A 27,135-nucleotide genomic window follows, 5' to 3' on the forward strand; every position below is an offset into this window, starting at 1 on the left:
AAAAATATATAGAATAGAAACAAAAGGAATCAAGGAGAGGTGGGCAAGTAAAGTTGGGTATAAAGGGCTTTTAGATTGATTCCCAGAAAGTTTTTTTTTTTTTTTTCTCTTTCGAGTCTTCAACGAAGCGTTTCTATGTGCATGAGCCGCTTGTGAAGGTGTGGGGCGTGTGTGATGAAATCACTGACGACTTATAGCTTGAAATAAAAGTAAAAACTGATCATTGGTCAACTTTTTTGATGGGGCTGATAAAGATAAAGATAAATTTTAAACCATTTAAATCGTTAAATTTGAATTGTAAAACGCATTAACCGCTTATGGTAAATCACGAAAAATAAATTTTTAATTTTTAATAAAAAATGATAATTTGTTTACCATAAATTTTTTTTTAAGTTTTAAAGATAACATATCAAATTTTATTATTAAATGAAAATTTAATCACTTCATTTAAGCAATATATTATAATGAAATTAAGTTTATCAAAATAAATCATTTTTAAATTCTCATTATTTCCATTGAAATTTAATACTTAAACCTAGAATAATATTAAATAATTTTTTATTATACTTATTCTATATAACCATATAAATATTGTCCGGATCAAAATGAATTCTTATTATTTTAAAATATGTTTACAATATCAAAAGAAATTCATACATATATAACGTCAAAAATTTTCTCTCAAATATTACAAGTACGCACTCGTTGTATCTCATGAAATTATGAAATTAAACAAACAAACACCCCGAACCAAATAAACCCCAACAAAGGTCGAAGATCAACTCCAATATCATTTATAACGATTCACATTCAATCATATAAATGTTATCTACTTTGGATTCAAAGGGTTCTCATGATTTTAAAATACGTCTGAAAAGATAAAGGAGTTCATGTATATATAATGTAAGAAACTTTTTTCTTTATCCAGTTGAGATATCACATATTGAACGCTTACAATTTTAATTCTTTAGAATTTTTTTTATATCTAATTTTCAAATTTATTATAACACCAACGACCTGTTTTTCATATTCATGATTAGCCAAATACGTATTCAGCCACTGTGAAACAGAAACCATACATTTGTCCCTCGAAGCTCTTTACCAACAAAAACCACCTCCAGGAGTTCTATGCCACGTCCTTTATATGTCAGCATGCTAGTGCTACTGACTCAGCACTCAGCCACTTTTTGGTGGTACAGTCTCTGTTTTCTGTCTCTGGCACGTATTTTTCTACTCAATAATTTATATTCAGTTGGGTGCTGAGGCTGGGCCTGAACCCAAAACGCGGCGTTTTGGAAGAGGATAAGGCCATGACGATGCCCTTCTCAGTCAGATTATACAGTGAAAACCAGAAAAAAAAAAATTTGTGATAAATGTCCCTGCTAAACGACCCAAGTCTGTGACCATTAACCTTTGGACCTGGCGGCCCATTTCAAGGGACGAAGGAAGAAGTCATGGACCAGTTTGCTTCTAAATTTGGGCTGGACAAACCCGAGTTCACAAAAACAAGGCCCGTTTGGGGCTGCCCAGTGTATAAGTTTGACCGGAGATTAGAATTTCCTTCACAAAAAGGCATAAACATAGATTTGTTGCAAAGAAATGTGTGGGCCCATGTATGGGCCCCAACCTCGGTTGACAGAAAATGTAGCCCAGTTCTTCTACATCAATATATTATTGTGGAGCCGTACATAAGATATTATAATGCAATTGAATAGACTATATGACAGAAGACATCCAAGGTAACCAGTAGGATGGCACGAGGTGCAGGAAAATGGTAATAAAATCAGTTTTTAAAGACCATTCAAAACTGGCTTCCCATAATCAAATAGCATTCCCCCTTTTGACCTCCTAATTTGACTTGTACTCCACTTCCCCTTTGGAAAAGGACCCTTGTGTTCACATGCCTATCGAGGCACTAGGAAGGAGAATCCAATTAGAACCTGTAGAGTAAAAATGGTTGCGCTCTAGAACAGGTGATTTGGACCCTTAACCAAAGTCCACGGCCAATGGCGTATGATGTGACCAAATAAAACACAAGTTTCTGGACAGGCGAAACTTAAACGCCACGAGGCAGTTGTTCAGTCCCCCCGGCTACAGCCGCAGTCGCTTTCGGGGGACGAGTCAATAAGCCGCCAGTCGAGTCTAAAACTCGCGTTTCTCCCGCGTTATTTTACAATTTCCACCAATTCACACTCTCTTTTCCTGGAAGGCACATCCTCCACTTCACCCATATATATATACACGATATACCATAACCCCCTTCTCCATCCTCTCCTCAAAACGCCCTTTCCACGATTTTTCTCTCTCTACGATTCCCCTCCTCGCCATTTCTTATATCTTTTCTTCCCGATTTCTTTTTTAAATCTCGCACTTTACGAATCGAAGACGATGAACCCAATCAAATTCTACGCTTTTCCCATCGTTGGGTTGGTGTTGTTGGCCCTATTGGAAGGGAGCCGAGGCCAGGGAATCGCTCCTTCGCCTGCTCCACAGGGCCCCTTCAGCGACGGCAGTACGATTGATCAAGGCATCGCTTTTGTCCTCCTCGTGGTTGCCCTCGTTATCACATACCTTGTCCATTGATTTACATTTTTTTTTCGAGAATGTTGATGTATTAATAATATTTTTTTTATGTATTTCTCTGCATATTGTCTAATAGAAATTGCAGTATTCTTTTTTTATATATGTATATGAGCCTTTGTCCAACGTTAAAAGTATATTTAATATGATTATTGGAATTTAATTATGAAAATTAATGTTTCTCATTTTAAAATTTTGTTTAAAATTAATATCCTTAATATTCATTATGTTATCTACAAAATTGGGATTCCCTCACCATTTAATAAACATGTAACTCAAAAAAAAAATGATAAATTAGAATGATTTAAGATTTAAAAAAAAAAAAAGAGTATAAAAAGCAAATTTTTATGTCAAACAAAAGTTCATTGAATATGGAATGTATAAAATCTGGGTAAATGAGTATTAAATAAATTAATATTTTTATTTAAATAATAAAACTTTTGATCCTAACTCGGATTAGTGTACTAAATTTATAAAGTAATAATATTTTTAGAAATATTTAAGGGAACGAGGAAATATTTTAACATCACATCTCTTTTTTTTTAAGGAGGTATTTTGTAAAACTTAATACTTATTTTAATGACTTAAGTTGATTTTAAGTTAAATTATACTTAAGTTATTGAGTTAAAACTTGTTATTTGATTCTTATTTTAAGTATTAATGTCATTTGATAGATTTTACTTTTTGATAATTAAGGTAAAAAATGTCAAATAATAATAGAGGTTATGAAGTAACAAAACAAATCGTGGAGGTAATTAAAACAAATGAAAATAAAAATATAAAATGAAGATATAAAATTAATAATAAGTTAATTATTTTTATTTATTACTTAAAATTATTTTTTTATTTTAAGTTATACCATTAAGTTATTTTACCAAATATACTTAATTTATTTAATGATTTAAATTAAGTTATTAAGTCGTTATTAAATTGATTTACCAAACACCCACTAAAAATCTTTCTATTTCTTACAATTAATAACCAATTTTTATTCTTTAGAGTCTCTTAGGCTTTTATGTGTGAACTTTTTATCATGTTCGTTGTTTTTAAATTTATAAGTCTAATATCAGATAGAAACATAATACTCTTTATAAATTAATAAAATATTCATTTATCGATAAATCAATAACCTCATTAAGATAATAATTTCTTTTGATTATGGGAGTATTATTTTATAAGAGTTTTATCGTATGTCTTTTAAATTTGTATCTTTCAAACATAATGACCATTCATCTATGTTAGTTTTTTATTATCCCATCTCAACTACCATTATGCACTTTTCTAAACTATTCTTACAATATTATAAAAGTAAAAGAAAATTATATTTGTATCTACCAAAACTCCTTTTGTATCCATTTTATTTACACATCCACTTACTTAAAAATTTAAAGCCTATCAATACATCTACCTATAATTTTAAAAATACTCAAGATACTCTTCTCATTCTTCTTTCACTAAACTCGTCTTTTGCATCATTTTTCTCTTAACCTGTTGCTCCCCAACCACAAATCCTTAGAGAAAATCATTTTATTTTTAACTCATTTAATAAAAACTTTGCTTTAAAATTAATTGAAAAACAATTTGAAATAATTTAAAAGTGATTTAGAAGTGGAAAATTGTGAAAAAAGTACAATAGAAGAGAAAATAAAAAAAATAAAAAATTATACCCTCATGTCTGAACTTGAAAGGTCGAACAATGAAAAGATATTCAAAAGTATAGTTTCGAACATTCTTAAAATGTCTGAAAGTACAATATCGGACAATTGTAAAATGTTTAACAGTATAACTTCAAACATCATTCATAACACTTTCTTCTTTAAACTTGGAAAATCCTATAAGAAATACAAAAAATAAAATAAAATTACAAAGAACACACTTTTGCATTTGTACCATCATTGAAAATGATTATTTGATTATCTATTAATGAAAACACAATTATTTTGTTAAATTTTGTTGGGGTTATGGAGAGATTAGAATAAAAGAAATGAAGAAAGAAAGGGAAAGAACTTGATGTGTTTTTGTGTTTAAAGGGAGTTTAGGGATCTCAATAAAAGGGTATTTATGTCTTAAAAAAGTATTAAAATGGTAAATCACAAATGGGAAAGGAGTTATGACAACACAAATATAATTTATCAAAAGTAAAAGGAATTTCACAATTTTTTATTCCTAAAATACCTTTATCCATTTATTTAATACATAAAGCCATTTGATTTCCATTTTTTATTTATAATTTACCACAATGTAAATTCCCCTTATTATTTATTATAAGTATTAAATTCAACTTACAACCATTCAACTTTCACCATAAGTAAATCTACATGTTATCATCTCTCTTATTGAAGTTTTATTTAGGACAACTCTAATGATCCTTTCTCAATTTCGAAGATTATGACAACTATAACGATTCATTCACGACCATATAAATATTATCTGATATGGTCCAAAAACCTCATTACCTTAAAATATATTTATGTGGTTAAAACATTAAAATCACTCATTCATGTAATCATGATGTTATTGTCTTATCTCATAAGATTATAGGGTTAAATAAACAAATACTCTTTATAGAGTCAAACAAATTCCTTAATTGAGGTCGGAGATTACATTGATATCATTTGTAATGATCTATTTTAAAACGTGTAAATATTGTTCACTTTGAACCAAAAAAATTTCATTACTTTAAAATACGTTTATATGGTTAAGAGAAACATATACGTATATAGTGTCGATTTTTTTTTCCTTTATTCAATATGAGATTTCATAATAGCCGTGCTTTAAAGGTGTGAGAGACCCGTTAAACATAATATCTCTACATAATTGAAAACAAATCATTACAATTTTTAATTCATAAAAAGAAAATAATGTTAAGATATGGACTCATACATATTTAACAATGATGCATGATTAAGCTATTCGCCTTTTGATATTTATTTTGTATCAATTTCCATAGTATGGAACACCTTATGTGTAGAGCCCATTGCCATCACGGGCTTTAGATGATGGGCCTAAAACTCGTGAGGCTCAATAGCCAAAGGGTATGGTCCATAAGACAGGAGAGTATAAAACTAAAGGTTAAGTGTCTGTTCAGTCTAATCACATCATTTGAAATAAGAACAGACTTGTTTTCTCTCCCGCTCCCATCGTCAGAGAGAATTCAGAAAGAGGTGGTGCCCTCCATAACCTTAGAAGATTCATACCTTGTTCTTTCAACACTCAAAATAGAATCAGGTTAGTTCAAATTCTATATGTTCCCTTTTTATAGAAATGTTTGACATAATTTCTTCATATGATTCAACATGCGATTCCTGTCTAATAATTGGATACAAGCAAAATGGAGTTCCAACAAATAATAGCAACGAGTCTACAAATTAATTTATCAAAATTTTATATAAAGGCAATTCCACCTTTGTTATTTTCTAAAAATAGAAAAATAAATGTTTTTTAATTATATTTTAAAAAAATTTAAAACACCAAAAATGTTTATGTTTTCTAAAAATAAAAAGAAGAACATGTTAAATAATTATAGATATGTGAAGAAGTATGAAAAGGTCTCCCGTCATTCAACCACACCATCGAGGAATTTTAAGCCATTTATTTTTCTTTTTAATTTATTTTATTTTATTTTATACTTCTTGACCCATTGACTGCATTTTAATAATTTGATTCAAAACATGAACAACCAATCCCACGGGCCCTGCAAGCATGCAAAAAATATGAACCGCTCTTTCGATCTACGGCCCTAAATGGCTGAAGTTCATTTTCTCTCTTTCCAAACACACACCCACTCCTTTGGATCCATTCTATTAACCATTGAATTAAAAAAAAAAAAGAAAAAAAAGAAAAAGCTTTGAGATGTGGGTGAAGGGTTTTATATTAGAAACTGTTGCTTGTATCATTAGATTCATTAGCAGGCAATTATGGATCCAATCTTTCCATTGACCAATTCTAGGATCAACCGCTGATCTCCCTTTAGTAGGACCCATAAATAAAATTATAAAAATTACAAAATCATAAAATATAAACATAGAGTTAATAGGGAAAATAATTGTGCAACCCTACAACTATGCATTGGGCTGAATCATGATGGAGCATTATCAAACAAGTTAAAGCTTAAATTTTCCCACAAGAAAAGCATATCATCCCTAGTATTAAATACCATTAGGTGCATAAACTAAATAATCTATGGTAAAACCCTTTTTGCCTTTCATAGTCTACCAATGGACCAATTGGGAGTATTATATGCCGAAGTTTTTTTTTCACGTGGTTTTATTGAAGGAGAAATCAATCTTTGGATTCTTACAAAAAGAAATTCTTATGTCTTTAAAGTTTGAAAAAAAAAATCCCTTGATTTTAAGATAATATCGAAATTTATTAATCATAACGATTAATGAAAAAACTGATGTAATGCTTGTTCAAGTATAATTTGATTTATGATTTGAATTTGATGGGTTTAAGAAATTTTTAATTATAGTCTCTAATTTTGACATGTTTAAGATTTTTTTATTTAAAAATATTTTCATTAAAACACTTACATATACAAATATTAAGGTAGTGTTTGTTAAATAACTCGTTGATATCAACCAATATAATTAAATCGAACCTATTGATTCAAACAAAAAACAAACACCACTTAAGACATAATATCAATGAAAAATGATTTGAAATATTCAATATTTATATGAAATGTAATCAAAATGGTTTTATTTGTAATAATTATTTCAATAGATTTTAAGATTCTTGATATTTACTCATAATTATGTGTAGATATTATTCCAATTATATATGAATAAGTTTTAATTGTGAATGAATGAAGGAGGGGAGGGGGGGTTGGGGATGTGGTGGGGGGTGTGGAAGGAGTGTGGATATGAGTTGGGCAGGGCTTAACCCAGTCAGGAGTGACTGGGTCTAGGCCCAATTCTATTGAAATCCACCAATTGCTAGAGTCACAGCTTTCATGTATATATATATTTTTTATTAACCAGAATGTGAGTGGGTCTCCCCATCCTAGACTTCGTTTTTAATCAAGCGTGGATGGAGAGTCTGTGACCGAAAAAGTCACAGACACCTGTGACACTAGCAAGTGGGGGCGTTGATATTGTAGCGTGTACCCATGATAAGAAGCTACGCCCTCACCCCACCCACTCTCATGGTAACTCTCAGGGTCTGCTATCGTACGCACGTAGGTAGGGTGTGCACCGTCTTTCCCATGCCCATATCTCACGCACACACCACCGTGTCACCGACTCGTTCATTCGCTTAGAGCCCCCCACCCCCTCTCTCTCCCTCTCCCTAAAACCACCCCCATTTGATACAATTCATCTTCTTCAAATACATGTGATTGATCATCTAAATTTCATTTCAGAAGGTAATGGTTTTTTTATGTGTATACGAGTTTTTCAATCGTAATTGTCTTTTATTGCTAATGGGGCTTTATATAACAGTTGTATCAAGTCACCATGTCTCAATGATTGTCTTTCATTTGGTGTTTTTGTATTGATTTTGCATTGATTTCGATGAATCTGTTAATGGGTATTGATCGTCTTAAGATATTTTTGTGTGTTTCTGTTTTTGATGCATTTGCATGGATTTGTGAATGATCATCCGATCGGTGATTGGTGAAATTGACATGGGTTTGATTTATCCTAGTTTCAGGTTTCGCTACAAGTGATTTCACTGGCAAAAGTTTTGAACTTTAGGACCTGATTGTGATTTTCTATTTAGATTTTTTAAGAATTGAGTTGGTTAGTTTCCTTTTGTATTGAAATTCTTGGCCTTTGAAGTCCTGATCGAGTCTTTGGTTGGCCGCAGATGATAGATGGTTTTAACATATGATACTAATGAATAGATATTGAAGTTTCAGGCTTTCAGCCACAGCTTGGACTGAACCTAGCCTCGCAGCATTTTTCGTTTCAGATGATTTTTACTTTTCTTTTTATTTATGATGGATCCAAGTCTGCAATTCAACTGTAAGGGATCAACGATTGGGCTTTTGTATGCAGTCTGATTAGAATTTGAGGGTACATTTATAATGAACTTTGGGCTATTGAATTTTTCTCAATAATTTGTTTCCATTCTGCGTGCATGTGTAAAGCATCTCGTGTTTGTGTTTGTAACTGATGTTTTTTTATTGGCTCACTGATAGTTGCATAAAATTGAATTTGTGGGGGTTGAATATTCCGGGTTCTAATTTCGTTTTAGGGTTTTTCCTATATATTTTCCAAAACAAAAAAATTTCTATTTTAAGGGATTTTAGTTTTTGTTTAATTTACTTTAGCTGGGTATGAATTGAATGATACTTCGTGTCTGATTTTAGTTTTGAAGAGTTTTCCCCATAAATGAACATGAGGTGCCATCACATTATAATGATCAGGTTCAGGAATATTCACAATTTTAAATGATTGTAGGAGATTGCTTTGCCAAATTGTTTCTTGGGTTTTTTTTTTTTTTTGCTTAACTTTTGTTTCTGAAAATTTTCTTGAGTGCATGATATCTTTCCTTTTGTTTTCTCTTGATAAGTGTTTTCACTATTGATGATCAAATAAGTTCTGAAATTGGTTTGGATTTGATGTTACCATTTCAACATCCAATTTGAGATGTATTTTATAGCTAAATTTATGAACTCATTTTTAGGTAAGTTGGCAGTTGTGTAAATGGTTAACCTCAGAAAGTTCTTTCATACATATATATTTTGTTTTAACTTTTCACTCTCTTTATTTGCTTGTTTGGTCGAAACTTCTAGGTTTAATTTCAAAGTGTCTTAGGGTTTCGCAAGAAAGTTAAAAGGGGGTTTCTTTTGCATGGGAAAAGGATGCCAGATTTGAGAAGTGGAGTTCGCCGATCAAAGAGAATCAACGATATCCAAGAAAATGCTGCCGCTTTAGTTCCTGCTACCCGGCGTGGTGCTGGAAGAGGTGATGACTCGAAAGCTCAAGCCATAAAATCACCTTCACCAAAGCCATATAATCCAGCATTTTTTTATCCAAGGCCAAGGCCAGCTGGAAGAGGTAGAGGGGCTAGAGCAATGAATCAAGATAAGAATGGCAAGCTTTTTGGTACTGGAGTTGGTGGCCGGGGGCGTGTAGGCTTGGATTTGGCTGCTAGAGAGGTGGTCACCATTCCAGATGAAGTGGTTGCGGAGAAGGGTGCAGAAAAGTTGGCTGCTGTGGAGGAGGAAGGAAGCGCAAGTCCACTTCCTGAGAAGGTATTGTTACTTTGGTCTATCTTGATATTATCTATATCTATCGGGGTTTTACATTACTATTACCATCTACATATGGCTTCGCCATTGATTTGTTTATTAAATTTGACTACCTTCTTGATGATTGTTTAATCTGTATGATTGTATCCTTTTTATTTCTTGATAAGATATGCTTAATCTGCATCCCATGCAATTTGTATATCATGTATTAAAATCAGATGCCAACAAGACTCATAGCAAACAAAACCTGGTATCTAACTAATTGAAATTATTAAGAAACCACATATTTAGCAGTTTCACATAAAAAATTTACTGTTGGTAAGGAGGATCACTTCACATACTTGAGCTAGTGTCAGCCTATGGATGGTAAAAAACAAGTACAATAATTGTGAATTCATGTTTTTGCACCTCTCACTGTCGATGGGAAGCAATGTGGGGCAGGGTTCTTACTTTGGATTAGCTCAAAAACAAGGGTTGGAGGATCCCAAATAGATGTTACATTTGCAAAGAAGAAGAAGAAACGGCTTACCACATCCTCCTCCACTGTTCAAAAGTAGCTATATTATGGCACTTGATCCATGCCCTTTTGGCGCTCATTGGGTGATGCATTCTACGGCAAGAGGTGCCCTTTTGAGTTGGCATAGGTCTTTTGTCGGAAAGAAGGGAAAGAAGGCTGGAAAGCTGCTTATTCTAAACGCTAAGGAGGGAGAGAAATAGGGTAGCTTTCAAGAATGTTGAGGGTGGCGACCAAACTATTAAACAATCCTTCATGTACCTTTTGTTGGATTGGGTTGGGATGTCTATAAGAGACTGCTCCTTGTCCATCTTGGACCTTGTGGAGTGGTTAGGCTCTAAGAGTGTGTTTAGCTATGATTCTAGAAAGTATTTATAGTCTTTCTAATACTTGAAAAATAAAAATTTTCAAGTGTTAAAAAGATCAAAAACAGCTCCTAGAATCACCACCAAATGCACTCTACGTAAGGCATGGTTGGTGTTTTGGTGTTCCCCTCACTTTGTTTTTGGCCTTTTTGATGTCTTTGTATATGTCGTGTATACTTTTTGCATCTCCTTAAGTGCTGTTAATACAATTAATGTTCTACTTATAAAAAAACAAGTCAAGTTTTCACTTTGTTGTGTGAGGAAATTTGTTCCTCTTTTACCAAAAGAGATGGAAGTACTCATACGAAAAGTCAGAAAACTCACCTCTATAAATAATTATCAACAATGAAATATTAGCATGATGACCTAGTAAATATAAGAGATAAAAAATTACATAAAGTACATCTTGAAGTTTGTACAAGTGTCTAAAGGGTCTTCTGTTGGAGGGTCATCCAATGCTTTAGAGGAGACTTGTCTATCTAGATTTGGCAAGCAGCCACAGATGGCATATTGATTGGATGACTTGGAATTTTTGATAGTGTATATTGATTGGATGACTTAGAATCTTTGATAATGAGAAAGCTTTCTCTCTTTCTCTCTCTCCCCCGTCCTTCTCTCCCTCCGTACCTCCGTCCCTCCGTCCCTCCGTCCCTACCTGCGAACCACACTCTTATATAGAAACTTCAAACCACTCTCATAAATAGAAACTCCAAATCACACTCAAAGTAGAAACTTCAACTTCATTTATTAGTACATTTTGGGTATGGTAGCTTACAGCTTCCTCAGCAATGTTATCTGATCAAGATGGTATCAGCGGCTCCTTGACTGCCGACAAATCTAGATGGATGTGTTTCCTCTCTTTAGAGTACTAGATGACCCTTGTTCTCTCTCTCTCTCTCGCTCTCTCTCTAACTTCAATAATAAAGGGCATCAATATGCTATTTTTCAGTATGGTTACTCACAGCTTCTGTATTATCAAATATTCTAGAGTCATTTATTCAAGACGCCACCTGTGGCTCCTTCACTGCACAGCAAATCTAGATAGACACATGTTCTTTGTACATAAAATATGCAAGATATATACAAATTAAATTAATAAATAAACAAAAAGAAAGAAGAGATTGAAAAGCCAGCATAAACCCCACCTACCCGAGCCCTATGCCTCAACTCCCACTAATTATCTATAAAATCCAAGAAAGTTCTCCTTGCTACCATATTAGGTTCCACGTTCAAACAAAAAGGGATTGGAATGCAATTTCTTTGAGCTTCCAAACTGTTCTTTTATCCCTTCTCACATTCTTCCATCTTTGCTTCTTCTGCAACCTTCAACCTAAACTCAAAAGATGCTGTCAACGGCCTTCTTCTTCTTTTTCTCCTTCTCCTCCAGCCCACAAATTTATCATGCCATCTCAATATCAAAAGAACCCAAGAAACATCAAAAGCAGAAACATTACCACCAATATTGAACCAGAAAACAATTATGCAACCAATAATCGGCATTCTTCCCATCCTTGTAGCACATATATCACCAATTTGGAATGAATTTACCCCTCCTTCCTAAATGGTCAATAGTGGGTTTGCCTTACGTTGTGTGATTTCAAGAGTCAACGTATTGCAGAACTTCCATCCATAGTCCACGTGCAAAGAATATATGGAACATTACCTACTAATCCACATATTTAAAGTAGAGTATGAATTATTTATTTATTTATTTTTCACAAGTAGAAGGGATAAATCTATCGATATTAGTCAGAGGCAAATATAGACATCACAAAATCAGCATTTAATGTTGGTTGGGAGGTTTCCAAGTTGCTGGATTATATTATCCTAATCATGGAACATCTGAACCTGGAATATTGGAAACTTGATACAAAGTTTCTTCAGAATTACCTTTCTCCTTATTTACTTGTGTTTTTTTTTTCCTTTTATCTTTAAATTAGCAGCTTCTTAGTTCTCGTACGATTACTCGTACCCCTGGGTTGAAGTTTTCTCAAATAAAGACTTGCGTATTTTAAAAATGTATCTATCTGATCCACTTGTACAAGTAGGGTCTGATACCTTAAAATTACACTGTGCCTTTCACTCATATATTTTTTTCCTCATTTTATTTTTTTCTTTCACATTTGGTTAGAAGCAAGCTGTTAGCCTAAACTTTACAAACCAAGAAGCTTAAATTTCAAGGGAAGAATAATAGTATGGAACCTCAGATGCATTTAAAACTATTTTATTGCCTGACACGTACTGATTTTATCTGCCTCTCATCTCATGTTTTTATGTTCCATTTTGTAGTGATCTCTATTATGGTCAACATTGCACTCATTTGATCACTTATGCATGCCATTTATTGTTTGATTTTTAGCAGAGGTATGACAGCCTTGCTCTAGCATGTATTGAGTCACATGAGAGCTCTAGTTAGATGAATCTAATATGTTCTGAACTATTTCCCTCCTCTAAATGAATAAATGGAACTTCCCTAATTTGTTTTCTTGCCTATTTTACCCGAGGATAAGCTTAATGTTTGATTAAGCTTTGACCCCTTATGCTAAGAACTAGGGGGAATTTCTGTTGCAAGTGAAATAAACGTGTAAAACTTTTAAAAAGTCTCTGGAATGTTAAAATCTCACATTTTGAAGTATCGTGTTGTTTTATTTATTGTCAGTTTCTAGCTTTCTCTTTTTTGGAGTTTTATTCTTCATTTAATAAAAGCTGTGGTTACCCTTGGTCTATAGAAGAGCCAACTCACTCACATAAAGACAAGAATAGAATTTCATAGTAGAGGTTTCTTCTGTGCGTGCATAGTTTTAAAAGGCACGCTTTAAGTGCACCTAGGCTTAAGGCACAACCACTTCCTAGTTATAGGGCCTCGCTTGCCAAGACATGTGCCTTGATAAAGAGTCACGCCTTGTGGAAGAGTCACACATTGTCTACTTTCCTCTTCCTTTTTAAACACTTTTATTCTGGAAATTTCTAATTTTATATCGAAGTTTATATAATTTCACTACTTTATTAATGAATGCTTCTTTTAAATGTTTGGAATCTTAAATTTTTAATTGATTATATTAGATTTTGAATCATATTTGATAAAATTGATATGCACCACCAGTTGCATTTCACTTCACTCAAGTGCACGCCTTGTGTTGCACCTTGCGCCTGAGGGTTTCTTTTAATGAACTTTTATGCATCAACTATACCCTGTATTTCATTATATTGAAGCCTATTTTTGAAATATTTTTTGTTCTGTTTGAATCTTTCAGGTACAGATTTCCAATTCCCCTATGTACAAGCTAGACAGAAAGCTGGGTAAAGGGGGTTTTGGGCAAGTTTATGTTGGAAGAAGGGTAACTGGTGGCACAGGGCGCACTGGACCTGATGCTTTTGAGGTTTTATTTATATTCTTCTCATGTAGTTTCAGTAGACTCCCTAGGAATTAGTTCTGTTGCTAATGACACTGTTGTTCTTTTGATATGTAGGTTGCTCTAAAGCTTGAGCATCGGAATGGTAAAGGCTGCAGTTATGGCCCACCTTATGAGTGGCAAGTCTACAGGTGACTAAATTTCATTCTTATTGTCTTCTGAACTCATTCTTTTTCTTTTTCGTTTTTTCATTTTTTTCCTTGTCATTTAATATCTAACTGGACTTTTCATTTTAAATTTTATCATGAAGCACTCTTAATGGTTGTTATGGACTTCCCTTGGTCCATTATAAAGGTCGCCAAGGAGACTACTATATCCTTGTGAGTTTCCCTACTATTTGTTTTTAGATCTTTCTGTTTTGAAGATGTCCTTTATCTTTGCCATTGATGGCTAATTATTTCTGATTCCACCATTATGTTGTTTTCTTTGAAATTCAGGTCATGGACATGCTAGGACCGAGTTTATGGGATGTATGGAACTCTAACAGCCAGATGTATGAAATTACATATCACAAACTAATATTTTTTCCCTCTAATTTTGAGATGGTTATGTTAATTCTTTGTTCTTGCTTCTTATTGGTTTTTCTCGTTGCTTAGGCTGTCTGAGGAGATGGTTTCCTGTATAGCTGTTGAGGCTATATCAATATTAGAGCAGCTTCATTTAAGAGGGTACTTACGCAGTTCCCTCCTCCTCCCCCCTCCCTCCCTTTCTTTTTTCTTCTCTTTGTGAAAATGTTCATAGTTACTTGGTTTATACCCTCAGTTTTGTGCATGGAGACGTAAAGCCAGAAAACTTTTTGCTTGGTCTGCCTGGATCACCTAATGAAAAGAAGTTGTATTTAATTGATCTTGGTTTAGGTATGGCTTCTTTCTTAGATGACTTCCAAGTATACTTGATAGTTGGCATGCAGACATGTGACTATAATTAGCAAATTGTAGAAAGAGCTGTAATGTGTTTAGTTCTATTTATACTTCAGCTTCAAGATGGAGGGAAGCGTCCTCTGGTCATCATGTGGATTATGACCAAAAGCCCGATGTTTTCAGGTAATTATATCCCTTTGTAATGCCGCTTTTTCCATGGTGGAATGTCCAGGACTGGAAGTGTTTCCAGAAAACTTGCACCATTATTTATGTGTAGATCATTCAACATTAGACAAATGTTTCTTTTTCTTTTTCTTTTTGCTTTTTGAGTAAATGGATTCTGTAATTCTCTACAATTTGGGTCCTTATTCAGGATATACCCTGTCTCTAGATGCCTACTCAATTTAATACTACAAAGTGTTAGTCACAAATACTTGGGTTCAGCTGTACGCAGCATTTTTGTTATTCGACTGTCTAGAACTATATCTCTTAGATCTTTGTCAATCATGACTTTTCTCACTGCCACTGGTCCATGTCTTTCCTTCTCTTCACTGAATCTCTTGACACCTTTAACTTGAGCCAAATTATTCCTCTGCAGTCCACATTACTGGTTTACTTGGCCTTGTTGCATATAGTTGAAGCATCTTAGATAATTTTCCCTCATCTTGTCCTCAATTAATGCTGCCTTTTCTTTCTCAAGTGTAATTATTTCTCGTTTAAGCTGTCATTTTGCTACTCAATTAATGCTTATTTTTTGAACATGCTGTTTCTTCACTGACAAACTTTTTCCACTATAAAGCATAACCAGTTGTCCTTCCTTTTATGATGATATGGTATTATATGATCACACCATACACTGTATGTACGTGGTATTCTTCATTCATTCTGTTGCAATCTCATGTAGGCATTTCCTCAATTTAATTGCATAGCTTGAATGGCATGGACTCATATCCCAGTTTTATTTTCTATTGTAGAAGAGAGATTGAAGAATAAAAGGTAGAAAATTCCTTGATTGATCTTTTTAATCTATACAAAGACCCATACATACATATATATATATATATATACATTCCTAGCACCAAAATTAGTAACATTCTCCTAATTCACTTCCTACTTACAATATTATACAGTTACAACTTTTTAATTTCATTCTTCCACACTCCCCCTCAAGTTGGTGAATAGATGTTTTTAATTCCCAACTTGGATATACTTATTTGAAACTTTGTACTGCTTAAACCTTGGGTGAGTATATTTGCAAGTTGGCGATCAGTAGACACATAAGGAATACAAATCAATCCACTATCTAATTTATCCTTAATAAAATGTCTGTCAATCTCTATGTGCTTCATTTGATCGTGTTGCACTGGATTGTGTGCAATACTAATTGCAAATTTATTATCGTGATAAAGTCTCATTGGGCCATCCCATTGAATCTTGAAATCTTCCAAAATGATCTTCAATCATGGTTGTTTACATACTCCTTGAGCCATTGTGCGAAATTTTGCCTCTGCATTGGATCTAGCCACTAAACTCTGTTTTTTACTTCTCCATGTTACCAGATTTCCACTGAGAAAGGTACAATACCCGGTGGTTGATCTCCTATCAATCACAAATCCAACATAATTTGCACTTGTGTATGCTTCTAGTATTAGCCTCGAGCTTTGTTTAAATAGGATACCCTTTCCTAGAGACCCTTTGAGATACTGTAGCACTTTATTGGCAGCTTGTAGATGTACCTCTTTTGGATTGTGCATAAAGTGGCTAATCACACTCACAACATATGCTATGTTCGGTCTTGTGTGAGAGAAATAGATGAGTCTTCCTATCAGATGTTGATACATTCCTCTATCTACAACAACATCTTCCTCAGCCTCTCCAAGTTTATGATTAGGATCTATTGAAGTGCTTGCTGGCCTACATGCCAACTTTCTTGTTTCCTTGAGAAGGTCCTTTACATATTTCTGCTGAGAAATAAAAATGTCCTGCTTATAATGTGCAACCTTAATTCCTAGAAAGTATTTCAACCTTCCTAATTGTTTAATTTCAGATTCCCTAGTTAAGCACTACCTTAAAGTTTGTCTCTCTTTTTCATCATTTCTTGTCATGATTATATCATCTACATAAACCAACAAAGTAGTAACTCCCCCTGAATCTAACTGTTAATCACATACTAATACATTGTACAGTGGCAAGAATTCTGTGGGATATGATATGTGCTTTGGTTGGTATTAAGTGGGTCTTTCCAGAAACTGTAAAGGAGGTACTATTAAGCTGGAGGGGCCCTTTTGTAGGGAAAAAAAGGAAAAAGATATGGAAGTCTATACCGTTGTACATTTTTTGGACTCTTTGGAAGGAAAGAAATAGGCTTGCTTTTAGGGGGGGGGGGGGGGGGGGGGGGGGTGTTAGATATACAGAAATTAAAAAATTCTTTTGTCTGTATTTTATGGGGATGGGCGAGAATGTATAGTGGAGAGAGGTCGTTGTCTCTTATAGGATCCCTGGAATGGATAGCCGCCATATAAGGGCTGGTGGGCTTTTTGTTGTTTTTGTTTTCCTGTGTTTTTTGAGGCTCTAGCTTGATTGTATACTCCCTGTATGCGTGTGGCTTTTTGGCCTCTTTTCAATATATTATATGCTTACTTATCAAAAAAAAAAAATGTTTGATGAACAACGTGTGATCTCCTTGACTTTGTTTGTATCTCATGTTTTTTATTAATTTAGCAAACCTTCTAAACCATGCCTTTGGAGACTTTTTGTCCATATAGAGTGTTCTTAAGTTTACATACCTTTTTAGTGGCTAGGTTACTTTCAAATCCAGGAGGAACTTCCATGTAAATTCCTTCTTCCAAGTCTCCATGCAAAAATGTATTTTTGATGTCGAATTGTTGTAGATCCCAATTATAGTTAGTTGCCAATAATAACAAAATTCTTACTGGTTCATCTTTGCAATTGGGACAAAGGTCTCTCCATAATCCACACCATATGTTTGAGTGTTTCCCTTAGCCACCAATCTCGCCTTATACCTCTTTAACAACCCATCTACTTTATACTTAATAGTATAAACCCACTTGCATCCCACTAGTCTTTTTCTTGCAATCAGATCTACCAACTCCCAAGTCTTACTCTTCTCCAAGGCCTCCATTTCTGCATTCATGGCTTATTTTAAATTTTCATTAGATAAAGCCTCGGATAGAGTAGTAGGAATATGAATATTGTTCTAACTTGTAAGAAAACCCTTATAGGATCGATACAACTTTTTGAATGATATAACATGGGAAAGTGGATACATCATACAAGGGAAGTTTAGTGCATTCCTTCGTTCCCTTCCTAATGGAAATAGGAAATTTTGATTCAGTTGGTAAGGGAGGATGAGAAACTGTTATCTCATTCCTAGAAGCCGGTTCAAATTCTTGGACTTGTATAAGTCTAGGGACTATAGCTTTCTTCCTTAAGTATACTTTGCCCGTCATTCGATTCTCAGGAGTAGGATGAATGGGTGATGACACAGGTTCAGGGCTAGGATCAACGAATGATAACTCAAGTTCAAGGATAGGATCAACGAATGACGACAACTCAGGTTCAGAGATAAGATCAACGAGTGACGACAACTCGGGTTCAGAGATAGAGGGTATAGATACTAGACCAATGACTTTAGGAGGGTAAACAAGAAAGAGATCAATGAGATAGGAATCCTGATCCTTGTCTTCCTTGATGGAATTCTCATCTTGAAGATAAGGAGCAAAAAAATAAGACTGGCTTTCATTGAAAGTAACATCGGTTGAGACAAAAAAATTTGGATAGTGGATGATAACACTTATATCCCTTTGGAGTTGAGAAATATCCCACAAAAATACATTTAACTGCTCTTAGGTCCAATTTTCCCCTATTTGGACTGTAAACATGCATAAAAGATACACACCCAAATATCTTAGGAATGAGATGACTTGTGGTTCTCATATTAGGATAGAATGATAAGAGTATTTTCATGGGACTTTTGAAACCTAGGACTTTGGAAGGTAATTAGTTTATGAGATATGTGGCAGTGAAGACAAATTCCTCTTAAGAAGATTTAGGCACATGATTGTGGAATAAAAAAGCTCATGTTGTATCAAAAGAGGTGACCATTTGTTCTCTTAGCAATTCCATTTTGTTGAGAGGTGTTGACATATGATGACTCATGAATTATTCCCTTATGTTGAAAGTATGGAGTTAGGACTTGATTGAAATAATTTATGGCATTATCGAACTGAAACCTCTTGATAGTGACACCAAACTGGTTTTTTACCATGTTATGAAAATTTGGAAGAATAAAACTCATATCAGATTTGTGTTTAAGTAAGAAAAACCAGGACACCTTGGTACAATCATTGATGAAAGACACGAACCAAAGCGCCCCGGATATATTAGGGATAGGGGAACGACCCCAAATATCACTATGAATTAGATGAAAAGGTTCTAAACTTCCTTTATTATTTGTGGGAAAGGGTGAATGCTTGTGTTTAGCAAGTTCACATACATCACCATGGAAACTCTCAACATCTAATTTACTAAATAGAGAAGGGAACAAAAACTTAAGAGTTTGAAATGATGGATGTCCAATCCTATGATGATGAAGCCAAATTTTTTCTTTATTTAAAATATGGTGCTAAAAAATAAAAATAAATTACTTGCTTGGTGTCTCAAGATAGTATAGCTTGTTCCATTCCTTAGTAAGTCCAATCATGTTCTGCAAGTCCTAGTCTTGAAATACACAATAAGTTGGGAAAAAGGTCACAATGCAACCCAAATCTTGTGTAAGCTTTTGGATAGAAACAAGATTAGTGGACAACTTTTGAACATGGAGCACGTTTCTGAGCGTGAGTGTAGGACTAATTTGGACATCTCCTACACTTACGACAGTGGTTAAGGAACCATTTGCTATGACTCTTTTCCTACAACTTCGACAAGGGTTATAGGTGTTAAATTGGTGTGACGAATGGATCATGTGATCTGTGGTGCTTGAATCTATAACCCATGATTTGACAAAGGCTTCATTCGAGACTTTTAATTAAATGGAAATAGGAAACTTAACTGAAAATGCTAGTGAGCAGGTACTTGAAGGTTTCTTAAGAGTTCCTAACAAAGCTCTTGTTTTTTCAATCTCCTCCTGATTGATTCCGCCCTGTTCCAAGGATTTTTCTTCAATTGGATGAGCAGAAGACAAGTTTGTTTGCCCATGATTCCTTTATTAGCCTCCATTGTAACCCCATTCTTTGCTAGATGAAGTTGGCTTACCATGAAGTTTCCAACATTTTTCCCGTGTATGTCTAGGTTTCTAACAGTGAGTGCACCATAAGTTATCCTTGTTATCACGATTTGAAGCCCTTGACTGATCAGTCCTTTTGTTATCAATAGTGCTAGCCTTTTGATCATTGCTTTTGTTCGCAACCATAGCTGAGTCTTCCATATTCTGAGGTTCAAGCATGGCACTTCTCCTACTTTCTTCTGCTCAAATAAGTGTATCTCCAACACTCTTTCATGGTGGTTTCCTCTTTGGGCATCCATGGACAGGTTAGGGTTTTAGAGCAAACGAGGCTCTGATACCATGAAGAAACTAAGAATGATTTGAAAATTCATTCAAAAACTATATCTTTTTACATAAACGTATCCCTATTTAACAAATACACAGAGAGCAATTAAAAAGGAAAAAAATACAAATATGGAAGAACACAAATTATCACAATTAGGGTCTCAATCTTTCCCTATTATCCTACCAATCATCATTTAAAATTATAACGGATTTCCACAATATACATTCCTAGCACCAAAATTAGTAACCTTCCTAACCTAATTACAACCAATCCCTTTGATCACAGGATTCTCCTAATTCACTTCCTAATTACAATATTATATAGTTACAGCTTTCTGATTTCATTCTTCTACATCTATCAAAATACATGCTTCTACATCATGTAATGATTAGATATGCATTTTGTTTTTGACAGGGGAACTGTACGTTATGCAAGCGTACATGCTCATTTGGGAAGGACCGGCAGCCGAAGGGATGACCTTGAATCATTAGCTTATACGCTAATTTTCCTCCTCCGAGGAAAGCTTCCCTGGCAAGGTTTTATTGTAAGTTCATTCAGGATTCAACCATTCATTGCTATTTGCAACTTCACTGCTGTAACCTCTTAGTTTCTTATTTATAATTTTCATTGCCTTGATGAACTCTCAAACTGTAGGGGGAGAATAAAGGATTTCTTGTTTGTAAGAAGAAGATGGCAACTTCTCCTGAGATGCTTTGTTGCTTATGTCCTCCCCCTTTTCAACAGTTTCTTGAGATGGTGACCAACATGAGATTTGATGAAGAACCCAATTACATAAAGCTGATTTCCCTTTTTGATAACAGCATTGGTTCCATTGCATCTTTGCGGCCTATCAGAATAGATGGTGCTTTAAAGGTTGTTACTCGGTGACCCAAGTCAAATTATTAGTCTTATAAAGTTCATCTGTTTTTTCTTCTATTTGTTATTAAATTTCTCGTGAATTATAGGTGGGTCAAAAAAGGGCAAGGCTTTCTGAGCAAGAAGATGGTGGTCAGCCTAAGAAGAAAGTTCGGCTAGGTTCTCCAGCTATGCAATGGATATCAGTTTATAACTCCAGAGCGTCGATGAAGCAGAGGTAAATGATGGTAGTTAAGCATTATAGGATTAAAAAGTTAAACCCACCACCTTCAATCCATTCTCTCCCATCATACCTGAATTAGAAATTGTTTCCTTTTTGGCCATTTGTTTTACTTTTCTTTTTTTGGCCCAAATTTGTTTTACTTTGATATATTCATATCTTAACTATTCTCATTCAAGTTGGTACAAGACATTTTTATTATTTCTTTTTGAATGTAAAATCAAATTTCAAGATCTACTTCTCCCACCTAACCACTGTTTTAGATGTTATCATTGCTACAATATGAGAAGGCCTCAGAACCTCATTGAAATTGAACACTGCACAGGGCAAACATGAATACTATTAGATGGCAAGGTTTCTGAGGGTGGTTCTCCCTATAAGTTTTTGTTTCTTTTGGATGCTTTGATATTTTAGCTAAGGGATGAGAGGTTTTGCTGCAGATATCACTACAATGTAATGGATTCAAGGCTTCATCAGCATGTGGAGAAAGGAAGGGAAGATGGACTGTATATTAGCTGTGTAGCTTCGTCAACAAATTTATGGGCCATCATTATGGATGCAGGAACGGGGTTCACATCCCAGGTTTATGAACTCTCAACCATTTTCTTACACAAGGTGGGTGCTAACAAAGCTCTTTACCATGAGGCATGACCTCTTGCAGTTTGATTTATCAAAAAATATCCAGGGTAAAAAAGCTTATTCCTTCTGATTTCATTTTCAGGAGTGGATAATGGAACAGTGGGATAAGAACTTCTATATCACTTCCGTTGCTGGTGCAAGCAATGGCAATGCTTTGGTGGTAATGTCAAAGGGTAAGTGCAGTTCAGAATTTATTTTTTCCTTCAAATTCATTTTTCTACATTTTAGTTTATTGTAGTTCTCCAAACTCCAAAGAGTGGCATGTGAGGTGGCCAGTTTTGGTATCAGTGTCCCCTCTCGATTGTTTCGTTAGGAATCCACCTTGGATGTTGCTGAGCTAGAACTCATTTTAGTTTGCAATTTAAGGGTCTAGATAAAACCAATGGTCTCTTTTGAACATATATTTTGATAAGAAATAGCCTTTTCAAGATATCAGAACATTTCCTAGGACCTCCTTTGGGTGACATTGAACTTGTTGCCACCTACCATTATTTATGGTGACCAAGATATAAAGCTTCCTTAAGATCTAGAAGGATGTCTCAACACTGCTTTAACTACATCACCAAATTCAAAAGATTTACAGAAACCCAGTATGATATTAGCCACTTGTTTCTCAAAATAATAGCTATACCTGCATAGCCCAGGTTACCTAAAGAACATCCCTGTATGTTAAGGTTGATATGGAGGGGTTTCACCATCAAACTCCTGGGTTGATGGGAGTTGGGAAGTAATGCCATGCAATAGACCTACCACCTTTGAGGATAGGTTGAAGGTAAGTTGAGCTCTGAGGTTTGTTAGTACAGATTCCTATGTAGAAAGTATCATATGAATCTTGTCAAAGGGTAGGATGCACTAATTCAAACTCATATTCAAATACAGATGTTCCTCTTACTCAACAGAAAACAGAACATTTCCAATTCTGATTGGTGGCCAACACATCGATTATTTATATTCCCTGTAATTTTATTTAGAATCACATGGGTCTCACAATCTTGAGGGTCATGCCTAATGGTGTAACTAGTGGGTTCAGGAAAATATACTATTGGAACTGCATTGTTTAGATGGCTGTAGCCTCCATTTTACAAATTGGTAAATGTGTTTGTCCAAAGATGGCCTCTTTAGAAAAATGTTCCCTAATCTAATAATAATTGTTCATAAATAAATAAAATTTAGGCAAAAACAATTCTAGATTATTGGATACCATTTGCCTTAGCAACACAAGTCCTCACCCTCCATCCAGCTCCAATTTTTTGACAAATCCAATATTCCAACTATGTAGGGTTGGCTACATGGATCCTTGTATGCCATTCCACTCTATGAGCTTTATGAATCAATATCTGGGTTTAGTTACATGATTCCTTTGCTGTCATATATCTGTAAATTTTCAGACAAATTAATCTGACATATTTCATTCTTATAAGCAATGATGAGATTTCCATTATCTTTTTCCTACAATTGCCTCCTAGCAGTTCAATGATAATTACGCTAACCTTATCTCTTCTCTTTCAGGGACCCCTTATAATCAACAATCATATAAAGTGAGCGATGTATTTCCTTTCAAATGGATAAATAAGAAGTGGAAAGAAGGCTTTTTTGTTACGTCCATGACCACTGCAGGCAGCAGATGGGGCATTGTCATGTCCCGAAATGCAGGTTTTTCTAATCAGGTAGTACATTTTCCAAATTTTTATGCTCACATTCTGGAAGAATGCTGCAGAAAGCACTTAGCTATCCCTGTTTTTTCAGGTTGTTGAGCTCGATTTCCTCTATCCAAGTGAAGGGATCCACAGAAGATGGGAGAGTGGATATCGAATTACCTCAACCGCTGCAACAGCAGATCAAGCTGCATTCATACTCAGTACATCCAAGAGGAGAACACAAGATGTGACGCAAGAAACTCTCCGGACATCTGCTTTTCCTTGCACCCATGTTAAGGTGAGTTCAAATTGATGAATCAATTGATGATTTATCATCCATTTGAGGATCATCTCAGGGAATCTGAACTTTATTCTAAGCGTGTTTTAATTAGATTTTGAATCCTCCTGTTTTGTTTCCTTAAAACTTGAAATATGGTTTGTTTTGTTATTAAATGGAAGATCATTTATCAGATTCTGAAAAATGAAAGTGTTTTAGTTTTTGAGTTATGGTCCTTGAAATAAAGTGGAATGGGTCTCCAGATCTCCTTACAGGATTTTTCATAGGATATCATATCCATTGAAAATTGATATCCTTCAGCTCCTCCTCTCCTCCTACCAAAGAAATCTTTTGACCATAGGGAACCATGCATTCAAGGTTCTCTGGGGCATTAGTTAACTATCATGGAGGCTAACTTCCTGGCCAATGATATGCACCTCAACTTTGGAGGAGTTCATTTTGTCTTCCAGCCTATTTAGTTTCTTATGCTGTTGGGTTTCGACTTTTGACTTCTTTTTTCACCTCTTGTTTCCCTGCCTTTTGGAGTAGTTTCACCCAGGGTTACAACTTGGGTGGGTTTAAGTTAGAGATTTTCAACCTAAGCCTGATTTGGTCAGGTGTGGGTGGGTTCTCAGGTTGCATGGGTTGAATAAATTATTAATTTTTGTGAAGAAGAAATTATATACTTTGTATTTACTATATGCTTTTCTTTGTCTTATTTCATGTATTAATAGGTAAAATTGACCCAGCATTATTAAAAATGTCAAATACTATTAGTAATTTATTACTACTACAATTCTTTGAATGTGTTTTACAAAGATATTAAAATCTAACTTTTAAAATTATGATTATGTTAATATAAAATATGTATACTAGGTCAGGTTTCGTGATGAGCTCGGGTTGATCAAGTCTGAAAAACCAACCTAAGGTTGGATTGGGCTCAAAGGGAACCAGCCTATGTTGCTGCCCTAGTGAAAAGAGAAAACCCAAGCAAGAGTTTAGTAACCTATACTGGTTTGAGATTTTGTTAATGCAGTTCTTTTGGATGAAACATCTCAGCTGGGAAGTGACTGCTATAGAAACAGAATATCAGGCATTATTTTGATTGTTTGACACAAAATGTTTAGTTAAGACTGTTCAGTAGGATGCTCAACTCTTGTAATGTAAATGCTTGCTCTTATCTGTGGCAGGATAAATGGTCAAAGAATCTGTATATTGCATCGATCTGCTATGGGAGAACTGTCTCTTAAAGTCTGGAATTTGAAAGAGGAAACTCTGGTTGCAGGTTTAGTGGCAGGTAGGTACCATACATGTTTACCATTAAAATTTCAATGTTCCTTAATTAGATTCCCAGTCAATGATTTTTAAAGTGAAAAAATCTTGCTGATGTTCAGGTTACCTTTCTTTGAGATCTGCTCTGAGTTCTCTGAATCATAAAATTTATGTTCACATACTTCCAGTTCAAAAATGGGTTGTGTAGCACACACTTGAACCATAAATGGCTTTCAATCTTTTACTGTCTGTGGAGTTAGGAATATGCGAAACATAATCTCTCTCTCATCCTGGATTATATAAAGGATTTTCTTTCTTCTTTCTTATGGAAAGATTTCTTTCCTCTTGAACAAAGCTGGTGAAGCCTTGACCTGAATCCACCTATTCTTGTGGTTATCCATGCAGGTTAGCGGTTTGCACAGAAGAAGTTGCCAGCCCCTCTGGAGAAAATGTGGCGGAAGTCTTTCAAGTATGTAAAGTTGGTCTTCTGGACATGTGGATAATCATATGGCGCCCCAACATCTTTCTTAGAAGAATGCTTTCCTAGAGGGAGTTCAAAGCCTAGATGTTTGTACAATTCTTGGACACAATGTCTCTGGTATGTTTCAATTTTGGCTTCAGAGGGTTGGGATAGCAGTCTTGGAAGATGGCCTCTTGGTGGGAACTGAAATTTAGGGGTGTCTCCTGTTGGGGGAGTTACAAAGAAGTTAAACCCCAGAATGTTGTTATGTTGACATAAACGGACCAGCTATGTTATAACTTTATTTGAAGAGATTAAAAGAGGAACAAGAAAAAGAACAATTGGACCAAATTTCATAAAAACAATTTTCATATTTAATTTTTAATTTTATATATTATCAAAAGTCTTGTATTCAACACACTCACAAGATTGGCTAAAAAGAAAGATAAGAAGCTGTAGGAGGCTGATGAAAGATAGGCAGAGAAGAGGGTAGCCTTTGGCATAAAGAAGATTGTTCAATTCTTTGCACTTCAAAATATATAGAACACAATACCTTATTTTATATGATCACATCATTTCCATTATTTATCAAGCTTCCCTGTTTAGGGATGGTAACAGGACGGACTCGGGATAAGTTGTTTCCACTTTGATCTTATCCTTTTCATATAAGTTAATTCTCAATCACCTCTTAATAATAAAAATAAAATAAATATTTTTTTATAAATTTATTTTTGTTGAAAAGTAACCCTTTTTATTATTTTGTGTTAAAAAGGAATAATTTAAATTATAAAAATTAATTGCCTAACCTGCCTTGGATTTTAAAAAAAATCCTATAATTCATTTTTAACCCTTTATTTTTAATTTCAAACTTGTTCCCCTAAACGTAGATGAGATAAGCATCTCAAAACCGGTCATATTACCACCCCTTTCCCTACTTTATTTTTGAGATGTAGTAAAGTTCAACTTTTGTTTGAAGTGAAGTTAAGTCGAAATAGAGGGATCAATGACCAAGTAAAATTAGAAACAAATGAATCAATGATAATAGAAGATTAAGGGAATGAAATCTAATTTGAGACTTCAATGGCATGTTTAATGTGTGACAATGAGAAGTACAAATGAACACTTCATTCCTGTTACAAGGAATGAACATTTAATTTATTTTCTCATTCATTTTTATGTTTGGAATGATAATTAACGATTGAAATAAAAACCGATTCCAATATATATGAAATTTTACTTATAAATAAGATTTCA

General features: G+C 34.4%; 1 protein-coding gene across 4 annotated transcripts; it reads left to right on the forward strand.

Annotated features, from left to right (window-relative positions):
• Positions 1–7,710: 7,710 nt before the first annotated feature.
• LOC100254414 (casein kinase 1-like protein HD16) lies at positions 7,711–26,259 on the forward strand. 4 transcript variants are annotated; one of them, XM_010658032.3, is made up of 18 exons: positions 7,711–7,945; positions 9,320–9,781; positions 13,912–14,037; positions 14,128–14,201; positions 14,321–14,390; positions 14,508–14,563; positions 14,667–14,738; positions 14,833–14,927; positions 15,047–15,113; positions 20,915–21,044; positions 21,155–21,373; positions 21,466–21,593; positions 22,037–22,211; positions 22,318–22,408; positions 23,745–23,902; positions 23,982–24,170; positions 25,340–25,446; positions 25,827–26,259. In XM_010658032.3, the coding sequence occupies exons 2-17, from the start codon at positions 9,389–9,391 to the stop codon at positions 25,397–25,399; spliced, it is 2,103 nt and encodes a 700-aa protein (XP_010656334.1). In that variant the 5' UTR covers positions 7,711–7,945; positions 9,320–9,388; the 3' UTR covers positions 25,400–25,446; positions 25,827–26,259. The 4 variants fall into 4 exon arrangements, with proteins under 4 accessions (XP_010656334.1, XP_010656335.1, XP_010656336.1 ...); XM_010658033.3 differs by having other exon boundaries at positions 7,726–7,945; positions 9,388–9,781; XM_010658034.3 differs by having other exon boundaries at positions 7,728–7,945; positions 9,342–9,781.
• Positions 26,260–27,135: the final 876 nt, after the last annotated feature.

Source organism: Vitis vinifera, chromosome 11, assembly GCF_030704535.1.
Source record: "Vitis vinifera cultivar Pinot Noir 40024 chromosome 11, ASM3070453v1".
In the NCBI taxonomy this organism is placed as follows: Eukaryota; Viridiplantae; Streptophyta; class Magnoliopsida; order Vitales; family Vitaceae; genus Vitis; species Vitis vinifera.

Coding starts and splice junctions, on each gene's coding strand:
- LOC100254414 (XM_010658032.3), top strand. CDS start 9,389: ATGCCAGATTTGAGAAGTGGAGTTCGCCGATCAAAGAGAATCAACGAT. Junction 14,391..14,507: donor AAGGAGACTACTATATCCTT/GTGAGTTTCCCT, acceptor TTTGAAATTCAG/GTCATGGACATGCTAGGACC. Junction 23,903..23,981: donor ATGCAGGTTTTTCTAATCAG/GTAGTACATTTT, acceptor CTGTTTTTTCAG/GTTGTTGAGCTCGATTTCCT.